The 12,622-nt window shown below is 44.6% G+C and overlaps 1 protein-coding gene across 1 annotated transcript in view; it reads right to left on the reverse strand.

Annotated features, from left to right (window-relative positions):
• USH1C (USH1 protein network component harmonin) overlaps positions 1–12,622 on the reverse strand; it is an 898,978-nt gene that overhangs the window by 422,868 nt on the left and 463,488 nt on the right. Inside the window, exon 14 of the mRNA XM_078681063.1 lies at positions 4,490–4,614. Coding sequence (XP_078537189.1) covers positions 4,490–4,614 — 125 coding nt within the window. The remainder of the gene's footprint in view (positions 1–4,489; positions 4,615–12,622) is intronic.

A 12,622-nucleotide genomic window follows, 5' to 3' on the forward strand; every position in this document is an offset into this window, starting at 1 on the left:
GCGACTCATAAGGAACCGTGTCAATGTTCTATTCATTCACATGATGATGTAGACAAAGTTTCTAAAGTTACTCGTGGGCCTAAATCTAAGACTATTCCAGATTTCTCAAAAATGAAATGTTATAGATGTGGTAGTAACAACCATTCATCTAATTATCCTCAGTGCTATGCCAGAAGTACTACTTGTTTGAAATGTGGAATCAAAGGTCACTACGCTAGAGTGTGTAAGTCAGGTGGCAAAATACGCTCTGTGGATGTTTCACAAGAGAACGTTGGGGTTTGTGTTCCTACCAAAACTACTATGCTAAGTGTGAGGAATGATGGTATGGTAGATGCAGAGCAAATTCACATGCCTGAATGTGATGTTTTGATTGGCGAGAAAGCATTTATTGTTTGGCTGACTCTGGATCCCCTTTTACCATGGTTGGAAATGAAATTTGGGACAAGACTTATCCTGGGCTTGAACTATTTCCTCCGGATAATAATCCTGTAAGTTATGTAGGGTCCCGTATTGATGTTACTGGTTATGTCATTTTGAAAATCCACTTTAAAGGCAGGGAGACTATTGGGAAAATGTATGTAGCTAAACGTGGTGATAATCTCCTTGGTTGGAGGCACCAAAAGGATCTTGGAATATTGTTAAATCCTAATGCCAGATGCCCTTCAGAACAGGTCATGCTAGTAGATCACAGTTCAACTTTCAGTAAGTTTTTTGAAGAATTTCCTCAAGTTTTCACAGTTAATTTGGGTTATCTTAAAAATTTTGAACATCGAATTGTACTCAAGGATAGAGCCATACGGGTTGTACACAAAGTCAGAAAGGTTCCTAACATGATGCTTGAACCCTTAGAATGTGACCTTAAAAGACTTGTTTCTCTTAACATCATTGAGGAAATTGAATCCTCAGAATGGTTGGCCCCAGTGGTTTTTCCCCCCAAGGATGGAGGGAACGCCATTAGGATGTGTGTTGATTTGAGAAGCCTAAATAAATGGATATGGGTAGATCGTCAACCACTTCCCAATATTTCCAAATCGATCACCATACTTGATGGGGCGAAAGTTTTTAGCGTACTTGATTTATCCTCAGCTTACCATCAAGTTCCCCTCCATCCAGATTCCAGACATCTAACATCTTTTGTCACACCACTTGGGGCCTTCCGTTTTATCAGAATGCCTTTTGGGTTGACCTTAGCGGCTGCTTGTTTTCAACGCATAATGAAATTGGTTTTAAAAGGGATCCCTAATGTCATGTTCTTTCAGGATGACATTCTAGTCTATGGCAAGGATGACTGTGTTCATGATGCAACTTTGAGAAACACTCTCCGCAGGTTAGCTGACAGTGGATTAACTGTAAATCGCAAGAAATGTAAGATTGGTGTGTCTTCTGTAACATACTTAGGACATGTGATATCGGGGGAGGGCATTAAGCCAAAGTTGGATTTAGCGAAATCTATTGTAGATGCTCCTGCTCCAATAGATAAGGAACAAGTCAGGTCTTTTCTGGGCCTCGCTGAATTTTATTCAAAATTTATCCAAGATTTTGCATCTATAGTTGAACCTATTAGGATGTTGTTGAGGAAAGGTGTACATTTTTCTTGGTCTCCTGAGTGTGCTTCTGCATTCAACGTTGTCAAACAAACCATTGGGAAAATGCCCACCTTGGGTCATTTTGACTCTAAAAAGAAAACTTTTCTCACTACTGATGCCAGTCTGAGCGGTATTGGAGCTGTTCTTTCGCAAGTGGTGTCTGGTGAGGAAAAGGTTGTGGCATTTGCCTCTAGGGCGTTAAAAAATCTGAACAGCATTATTCGTGCATTGAAAGGGAAGCCTTAGCCATAATGTGGGGTGTCAGACATTTCAAGTTTCACTTGTGGGGTATTCCTTTTGTGGTACGGTCAGATCATCGTCCTCTAGTACAAGTGTTCTCCACTACGGAGAGTGAAAGACTCACTCCTAGATTAAAATGCTGGAGTGAAGGTCTAGAGGAGTTTACCTTTTCGGTGGAGTATCTTCCTGGTAAAGCTAACAAGGTAGCAGATTGTCTGTCTAGATTGCCTATTGTGCACACCGAGAGTTTGATTGATGTGGATGCCTGTGGTGTTGCATGGGTTAAGGAATCTTCCATTCCTGAGTGTGAATGGGAAAGTGCTAGGGCAGATGATGTTTTACTTCCATCCTTAAACCGTTGGGTTGGCCAGACAGGAAGAATGTGGACACTGATTTGCTTCCTTTTTGGGTGGTCAGGAATGAGCTTACTCTATCTCAGGGACAACTCATGCGTGGTGAGAGAATAATTCCTCCAGTGGCGTTAAGATCACGGTTAGTCAATTTAACCCACGAAGGTCATCTTGGCAGGAGCCTTACCAAGACTCGCTTGCGAGAAAGATACTGGTGGCCAAGGATGGATGGAGAGGTGGAGGTAGTTGTCAAGGAGTGCAATGAATGTAGTTCTTGTGACAAATCTCGCGTAGTTAGCAATGCTCCATTATCTCCTGTTGAAATTCCCAAAGAACCTTGGGTGAAATTAGGGTTGGATTTAATGGGTCCTTTTGAGTTGTTGGCTCCTAGCGACAGATTTGTAATCATGTTGGTGGATTATTCTTCTAAATGGGTTTGCACCAAGTGTGTCAGTTCAGTGAATACAAGAACAGTGATTGATTTCCTTAAAGTCGAATTTGCTTCAGAAGGAATTCCTAAATACATTATTACTGACAATGGTCTTCAATTTGTCTCACAAGAGATGCTTGAGTTTTTAGCAGAGTATGGTATAACACATCAGAGAACTGCCTTATATTCGCCACAGGCAAATGGACTAGCAGAACGCATGAATAGAGTGGTAAAAGCTTGTGTGCAGAGAGCAGTGATGTTGAGACTTCCTTTGAAAAGTATTTTGAGAGACACATGGTGGGCACATAGCACAGCTGTTAATTGTGTTTTACAGAGGTCCCCTTTCCAGATTTTACGTGGCAGAATTGCTTCTTCTAAACTCAACCCCAGTTGGTAACCTTCTATTGAAGACCCCTTTTTGGATGAGGAGGTAGTTAGTGAAAGAATCAAATCACATCAAGATTCATACAAGCTAAGGTTTGATGAAAAAAAATCTACAAAAAAAATGCAGTGGGAAATTGGAGAATGGGTTTGGGTTAAGAAACCAGGCTGGCACAAGAAAGGTATTTCAGATTTTATTGGACCATTTACAATTGTAGCTGTTTTTAAGAATGTTGTCAAAGTACATGATGGAGGTATGTGGAGTATGTCTCGTCTGGTAAAGTTTCATGGTGTTAAATCCAGGTTTCCATCTTGTCCAGATTTATCACCTTCAGATATTTCACATCCACCTGAAGAACCTCCTAGTGGGAGTTCATCTTCTTCTTCTTCTCCTTCTTCTTTTTCTTCATGTTCCTCTTCTTTGCCTTGTTCTTCCTCTTCTGTTCCCTCCAGATTTCGTCGTCTTCCCAAAAAATATGAGGACTATGTAATGTCATAAGTTTTTTTTCATAGTGGTACTTTTGTCATGATAGTTTTTAGAATACGTTGCTACATGAAATGTTGTAGTTTTCATATTGTTATGTGGTTCCTTGATTTCTTTCAATTGTTGTTATTTCTTTTAATTTCTCTGTAAAGGGGATGTGTTGTAATCTTTCAAAAGCAGCTGCATGCGCTGCACATTCGGTTTCTATGGTTGCATTCCATGCTATACAGTTGTTTCCAGTTTAACTGCAGGCTGGCAGCAGAAGCTGGTGGCTGGTATCTATCTTAATATAAGACTCGTAGAAAACTTACCTTGTCAGAGTCCTTTCAACAGAACCCCTGTGGAATGAAACTGAGTTATGATCAATCCATTCCCCACTCATCAGGTAGTTCTTCATTTTCCCCACATTTCACCCAGAGACTCTACGCAATTTCAACCTCCTCTAGCCACCAGGAAAGATTGCCAGGGCCCTACAGGGCTACGAACAAAAGAGTCTTACCCGAGCCTATAACAGTTTTAATAGTACTAGTTCATTATATCAGTCCTTCAAAATATTTACACAGGCTTTAATGACATACTGTTTTGGTGCAATTCATGTGTCAGTGTTCAAAAGAAAGCATCTTCTTCAGGTCTTCCTCATTCTGGCAACAGCAGCTTCACTGTAATGGGCTGTGCTCAGACCTGGTGGTCTTCCGACTTGGACAACTTTGGCTTCACAAAATCGCGTCAAAAGACTGACTTCACTCAATGCCTGTACTCCCAATCCACCCAAGCTTTCAGCCCCTCACATGGTGACTGTGCACAATGGCAAGGATCGACAGTATCTTCTCCTTCAGGGCACCACAGAATTACAAGTGGGACCAGAGAAATCAGGTTTACCAAAGGAATCTGTCATTCAATTCCTGACTAATTGGTCTACATTGGCCCATTCTTCAGTGCCCATAATTATACATGATCAATTTCAGTTCCATCAATGCTATAATTTAAAAAGGTTCTTAGCTCTAAATTGAGTACTCACTTTTATGCTTGGACGGTGGAGGTTGATGTACATCTGCAGATACCATTTTTGAACTTTTAGGTGGTTCTTTATGGCCCCAATCTTCTTCCCATTGTTTTTTGAACGTTTCTTCCTCTGATGTAATCCTAAAAGTTAAAACCAAGTATGTGCAACTTTTATTCTTCTTTCAAAAAAAATAATGAGAGAGAAACTGCTTTCATGTGTGTGGGTCACTCATACATCGGTCATTAAATGGATGTATATTTTATACCATTAATTATCTAAGCATTGATCTCTTAAATAAATATCTCAAAATATAGTCATCATATTGATTAATCATACATGTCAAGTGCAGAGTTCAATTTATTGAACTTAGATTTTAAAACAACTGACATGTCATTATGACAACCAAAATGTAGACTGAAATCCAGAGAGCAAACGTCTACTCCAGTTCCACTCTGGATATTGTTTCAATTGGCACATAACTGGCTGTCTAAGGGTGTGTTGGAGAATTGACATTCCACCAACGAGAAAGCATGTTCCTCTTTGCGAGACCAGGCTTGGAAATTTCATATTGACAATTCCAAAGCTGTATAACTGCTATACTCATGAACATCCAAGAACTTTCCAAAAAAAGACCACCATATGAAATGAGTTTTCTACAACTATTTATGGTGAAAAACTGCTGCTATGCCAACATAACTTTCACACCTTTCTCAGTATAAAACCCCTAGAGGTCACTGACGGGTGAAAACTTAATATAGCAACTGAAATGCCTGGAACTAGTTTGTTCACTAATCACCTATCTTGAAGGTGATATACCAGTATATTACTGTCTACCATTATTTTTGCCTTTTTCACATTGGCTGTTGTCACAGGGATACTCACGGTGTAAAATTCCCCTTCATTTCTGTGCCTGACACTTCCTCAGTCTAAGCAGAGTAACTCTTGATACCTTACTGTGACAGTAGGTAGCTATAAGAAATACCAAATCAACCACAAGCATGAAAGTATATGTGGATTTATTTAAATAAAAACAAGGATTAGCACTAGAACAATCACACAAGGTATGCGGTTTAGTGTGAATATAAATGAGTGCTTGCAACATATTCTGTAAAACATTTGCTTGTTAATGTACAGTCTTTGCTTTTGCAAAATACTTCTCTTTGCTCTGATTTGGATCCTGCCTTACAGCAGTATCATACATCTCAAATTATTGGTTTTATTGCCCTTTTTCAGCACTCTGAAACAATTCTTGAAAGGTACATAGTGGTGCATTCACAGCCAAATATGGTTCAAGAAAGAGGTTCCAAAGGAACATGCAAAAATGTCATCGTCCATATGACAGATCCTTCTAACCTGACTAAAAAAAACATATCCGCATATTTGCCATCTAGCATGTGTGTCAAAATGTTGTTGTTTTGGAAAGCAAACAATTAAAAATCAAGTTATACCTTTCTTTACATTTGTGCAAAAGGCACCTTTCTGAACATAATCATAGATAAAAATTGGAGAATTCCTATCTCCAAGTTGAAAATCTACCCACATATACTTTCATATGAGAAAACTGCAAATGTACATGCTAACATTTTTCTTATTTTTCCCCCAGGCAGATACATATTTGCATGACATGATATTAAAAAAAAAACGCCTGCTAGTCCATTTTCATGTTAAGAGCCTGATTTAGGTTTCAGCGGACGGAATATCCGTCACCATTGTGATGGAGTAACCCGTCTGCCAAAATCTAAATCAGGCCCTTAATCTTTTAGAGCTGAAACAATGTTTTGGATCACGGTCATTCAATTTTTACTTTCTTGTATGAAATAGCAATGTAACGTTTCCTATTTCTGACAGGGATAATCAAAATCTGAATATAATTTGGGTGACTGTATTTTTTGTATTTTCAATGAAGCACAGACATTGATTTTCTCCTTTTGAAAAGGGCTTAAGAGACTCCCTGCAACAATACACTTTCACAAGAGTGTGTGTGCAAATATTCATTAACAATGATCAGGATTGTCATTTCTATTGTATTTTATTTGCATGCTTAGCAGAGTGCATGCCACACATGTCTGCAAAATGATTTAAAAACAAATAGCCTATTGCACTTGGTACAAAAAGATGTGGAGTTTTACCCTAATCTGTCATAAACAATAGCTCGTCCTCCATTGCATGTAAAAAAAAAATAGTTCGCTGGTGTTATGTTATGTTATGTTATAACAATTTATTATGCGCACAGCGACCCCAGCGAAGGAGCATCCCGGCGCAGAGACAACGGAGCAACATAACATAACAGGTAGACAGTGCCACGGAGAAGAGGCTAAAACAAGAAAGTCTTGATGGCTCTACGGAAGAACAACAGGTCCTCGAGCAGCCGGATTTCGACTGGAAGGGTGTTCCAGACTAACGCCGCTTTCACCCTGAAAGAACGACCCCCCATCCTGCTGAGCCTAAACCTAGGAACAACAGCGAGGGCCTGACCTTGGGACCGAAGGTTGCGGGTGGGGACATAGAAGGAGATAGAGTTGGCCAGAATCTCAGGGCCTATGCCTCTTAGAATTTTAAAGGTCAAACACAGGACCTTGAACAGAATACGCTTCCTGACCGGAAGCCAGTGCAGGGAGCGGAGGACATTAGTCACCGGGCAGAACCTAGGTAAGCCGACAATGGCTCTCGCCGCGGCGTTTTGCACCCGCTGCAGGCGGGTTAACTCAGCCTGGTTAGCCCCAACCAGCAGAGAGCTCGCGTAGTCCAGACGAGAGATGATGGTTGCCTGGACTACAAGCTGTCTGGTAGGGGCATCGAAGAACCTAAGCACTGGCCTTAAGCCTCTTAAGAGTCCAAAGCAGCAGGCAGCGATTTTTTTGGTGTGCCCTATGAATGTGAGACCGGCGTCTAACCAGACCCCTAGATTCTTCACCTCCGACACCGGGGTCGGAGTGGGGCCCAGCTCCGAAGGCCACCACTGATCGCCCCAAAGCTCTACTCCCTTCCCGACAACAATGACCTCTGTTTTTGTGGCATTAAGCTGGAGGCAGTTGCCTGTCAGCCAGCTGGCCACCGCCTTCAGTCCAGACTGAAACCTGGGGGCGTCCTGTTCCGCGTCCCCGCTGAGGGTAACCGCCAGCTGTGTGTCGTCGGCATATGAGACCAAGGTTAGGCCCCACTGCCTTGCGACATCAGCCAGCGGTCTCACTTAAAGGTTAAACAACGTGGGACTCAGCGAGGAACCCTGCGGAACCCCCGAGGCCAGCGGCTGGAACCTGGACTTGAAGGGAGGGATGGCAACACAGAAGGAGCGGTTGTCTAGGAAGGAGCGGAACCACTGCAGCGCCTGGCCACCGATACCAATCTCCTCGAGCCGCTGGAGGAGGATGCTGTGCGATACAGTATCGAAGGCGGCGCTGAGATCTAACAAAATCAGCGCCGCCGTCTGACCAGCATCCAACCTCGCACGGAGATGTTCCACCATCACCAGTAGGGCAGTCTCCGTGCTGTGGCCAGCACGGAAGCCATTCTGTGTGGGGTCGAGGGCGTTGGATCGGGCTAGATGTTCAGACAGGGCCATGTTGACATGGGCCTCTGTCAACTTAGCTGGCCAGGGTAGCAGCGAAATGGGACGGTAGTTTTCCGGTTTAGACGGGTCAAGAGTAGATTTTTTAATAATCGGAGACACCACCGCCTGCTTCCAGCTAGTAGGGACTACCCCCGTCTCAAGGGAGAGATTGACCAGGGAGCGTATAGCCGTACGTCCCAAAAAAGTCTGGTCTCGGAAGAGAGCCGGCCTCACTGGGTCAGATGGGGACCCAGTTTTAACTTGCATAGCAAGTTTGTCAAACCCTTCCTGAGTGAGGGGGGGGAATGAAAGCAGAGTGGTCTGGGGTAGTGTCTCCTTAGGGCTACCCAGCACATTACCAGTACTCGGGAATGTCCGATAAATAGCCTGGACTTTTCCTACAAAATAAGAAGCGAGGGATTCACAGTGTGTGACAGAGCTCTCAGCCGTAACGGTTGACCGCTTAGACATAAGATCTTTAACCGCCCTAAAGATGGCCTTCGACGGGTTAGTGCTGTTCCGGAAATCCTCGGCATAAAAAGCCGCTCGGGCACGACAAATAGCCCGGTGGTAGAGCTTGACGGACGTGGCATATGCAGCTTTTAACTCAGCCCCATATGTCTTCCGCCAAGCCCTCTCCGCCCGTCTACAGGCTCCCTTCAGGGCGCGCAAAGCGTCATTATACCAGGGGCTCGACACACGAGGATTGATCTTCATCGTTACAACTGGTATCAGGGTGTCCAGAGCCCTAGTGAGCCAGGAGCAGAAGAGATCGTACCCTTCTTCTACGTTGTTTAATGGGCCCAAAGGTGCCAAAGACAGAAGATGGTGAAAGTCTTCCAGCCTAAGTTTGCCCCAGGGTCTCCTGGGTACCCATTTGGCTGGAGCAGTAGAGGTCGTGGCTGACATAGGACAGCAAATAGACACCAGAGAATGGTCAGACCACTCTACAGGAGCAATCGACGTGACTTTAGCCTCTGTCAGATTAGTAAAGAAAGGGTCGAGAATATGTCCCCCGGAATGAGTAGGCTGGGAGACCAACTGAGATAATTGGAAGGCCTCTAAGTCTGTAAGAATACTACGTACTGTCAGACAGGATGGGGCGTCGAAATGCAGATTTAAATCGCCCAGAATGGAAAAATTGGCGCAGTCAGTGACCAGAGTGGCAACAGTGTCCGGGAAAGCATTCCTGAACGCCACGTCACTGCCCGGCGGACGATACACCACCATCCCAGAGAGTGTAAATTCTGGGCTGACAGAGACTTTAAAGGAGGCGCTTTCACAGCCCGCAGTCTTAAGGATGGTCCATACACAGGCAAAGCTAGATCTTACTATCAAGGCTATACCTCCCCCTCTAGATAGCCTATTCGCAACGTACATCGAATAGCCAGGAGGGCATACAAGGTTGGGGATGGCAGTGTCGGCTGCCTGAAGCCATGTTTCGGTTAGGGCTAAAATATCCGGGGCTTCATTCTCAATCAGATCGTACACATTTTGCTGATGTTTCAGGAGCGACCTGACATTGAGATGCAAAATCCGCAATGATGTAGGTGTCACCACAGAACAGAAGAGCACTCTTTGATTAGTCAGCGTCCTAGCCGATCTGTGCACAGGAACATATTACAAAATATACTTTTTCTATTTTGGCCATTTATTATGGGGAAATAATTAAATAACCTGGCCATAGGGACCTGAACTAAACACAACTGAGAGACATCCACACTCTGGAGGTAGGGGTGAGCTGACAAATGGACCAATTGACCATAAACCAGCTAATGAAAGAGGCGTTTCCAGGACCTTCCTAAGACGAACAATACAGGCTTATGACAGATGCCACCAAATTAAATGATATAGAAATAATTGTCTCCTTGACACTTCCGCTATGGTTTAGGTGCTATTATGGGGCCAGTACTGCTTGATCGAAGGCAAATCTGGGTACATAAACATGAAGATTATTTCCGATGTACACTGGTGTCTAACCTTAAACACATTTCAATGTTAAAAATAAGATGTTGAAAGAGATCAGTTCCTTTACTGATTGTCTGACAGCATCAAGGAAGCATTCTCGCTCGAGTAACAAGACAAGGTGTCTCACAAAGCCGATAGACATATTGGTTAATTCACCCTCAAACCAGACTGTTAGAATTGGCCGTCTCTAGTTGGCACAGGTAGGTACTTGTGACAAATAGGGACCCTCTCATTTAGTCAAAGTAAGGGGATTACACTCCTAAAATAACCCCTGCTCACCCCCTTGGTAGCTTGGCACGAGCAGCAAGGCTTTATCTCAGAGGCGTTGTAAGTTAGGCATTTGTGACCACATAAAGTAACTCAGTGACAACACTACAAATGGACACCACACAAGGTTTTATATAAAATAAGTATATTTTATAAAGAGTTACCACAAGACCAATAAACGACAAAAAGAATCCACAGTACTATTAGATTTCAAGAGTTCTGGTTAAAAGGCATAATTCAAGGTTCTATGTGAGTCAGTAGCCCGGTCTGGCTACAGCGTTGTTGAAATAACACACAGTCTAGCAAATCCAGCGGACCGCATCGATACGGGCCCACTCAAATGTCGACAGACTCAGTGACAGTACCTTTTACTTGAGGCAACCGGCACGGATGTGCGAGCCGGTTCCGGTGTTCATCGCGGTGCAGAAAAGGAAGCGTTGCAGGACGCGTTGTCCCTCGATGCGGTGCAGGCAGCGGCCCATTGACAGAGTCGGTGGATCGAGACAGTGCTTCGTTGCGGAGCTTCCAGCTTGCGGGGCGGCCACTAAGCCGGAGTTCAGGAGCTGGCATCGATCAGTCCGGACAGCGGTGCGAGTCGGGCGGTGCCTCGCAAAGCATGCGAGGCAGTGCCCAACTCCGGTGCGTTCACGGGACTCAAAGTCAGCAGCAGTGACGGCGTCGGTCAGACCCATACGAGTCGGTGTAGCGAGGCGTTGCACGTCGCTGTGTCCACCAGTCGCGGTGCAGGCAACGGTTCGGTGACGGCGTCAGGACGGAGTCTGTGAGCTCAGAGCTTGCGTTGTTCGAGGCGGACGTTACTTGATACGGTGCCTACAGGACACCGGGCCAGTCGTGAGAGTCGGTCACAGCTCCCTGCCTCTGTAGCCACTGAAACAGCGTTACCAGCAGCAATCCACACAGGCTGGTGAAGTCTACTGGTCCTGAGACTTCGGTCAAGGGGCAAGCTCTCTTCCAAGCCCTTTGAGATCTTTTCACAAGTTGAAAGTAAAGTCCACAAAGTTCTTTCTCCTCTCTTTGGCAGTCAGGCATCCACTGCAGGCCAATTCCCCAAGCAGCACTTCAGCTTGGGAATAGTCTCTCCTCAGTTTCTTCAGGTTCCTCTCCTCAGTCGAGGTTTTGTCTTGTAAGTCCAGAAGTGATCTAATTTCATGGGATCAGGGTCCCAATATTTATACCCCACAATCCTTTGTTCTCTAAGGGGAGAGGGGCCTGTGCCCATTCAAAACCAGTTCCGAAGCACTCTGTTTACCAGACTTCTCCCTTCCTTTCACAGTTCAGGGCAGGCACATCAGATGCCCCACAGGATGTGGAGCCAGCATTGTGGAAGGCAAGTACAGTCCTGGAGCGCTTTGTTGACAGTCTTCATCTCTTCTTTCAGTGTGCATAGCAGAGACATCAGACGCACCACAGGGGGTGGAGCCGGCATTGTAGAGGGAAGGGCCAGCCCTATTCAGGTCCCAGGTGCAACTCCTCCCTTCCAACTAGATGCAGATCTCTATATTCACCACTGGGCTGCCCCAGCCTGTCTCCTGGAATCCCCCTGCCCTGTCACTCACAAAACCAGACAAAGGAATACAATACCTCGCAGAGGCAGGCTTACATGGTTAGGCAAGCAAATACCTACTTTCTAAAAGTGGTATTTGCAAACACAGAATATTAAAATAAACTTCACTAAAAGATGTATTTTATTATTTTGAGTCCAGGCATACTAAACTCAAATTTCTACCATGTACCCTGAGCCTGTTAGGATTATAAACATGTAATAATCTAACAGCCCATTCTGGCCTATGGAGAACAGGTAGCCTGGCAATAGTGAAAAAAGAAAATGGCTGTAAATCACTATTAGAACATGCCGCACACATCAGGGCTTATTCTACCTTATACTTGCAATGCACCCTGCTCTTGGGCCTACCATAGGGGTGACTAATATGAAGAAAAAGGAAGGTTAAGGGACTGGCAAGTGGGTGCACTTGCCCAGTCAGCATGACAGCACCAGACTGCACGCAGGCTCTGCAATGGCAGACCTTAGACACATTTTACAAGGCCGCTTCTGTGGGTGGCACAACCAGTGCTGCAAGCCCACTAGCAGCATTTGGAATTACACGCCACGGGCACACTCAGTGCACTGTACTAGGGTCTGACAAGTAAACCAATCATCCAATCATGGAACCATTAATCAATGCATCAATTTACAGTAGGAAGAGCATATGAACTTTAGCACTGATAGCGTGCCCAGAGTCATAAAATAGCCAACAACAGGTCGGAAAGAATATAGGAGGGAGGCAAAAAGTTCAGGGATGACCCTGCAAAAAGGGCCAAGTCCAACACAGACTTACTCTGGT

This window comes from Lissotriton helveticus, chromosome 3_1, assembly GCF_964261635.1.
Source record: "Lissotriton helveticus chromosome 3_1, aLisHel1.1, whole genome shotgun sequence".
In the NCBI taxonomy this organism is placed as follows: Eukaryota; Metazoa; Chordata; class Amphibia; order Caudata; family Salamandridae; genus Lissotriton; species Lissotriton helveticus.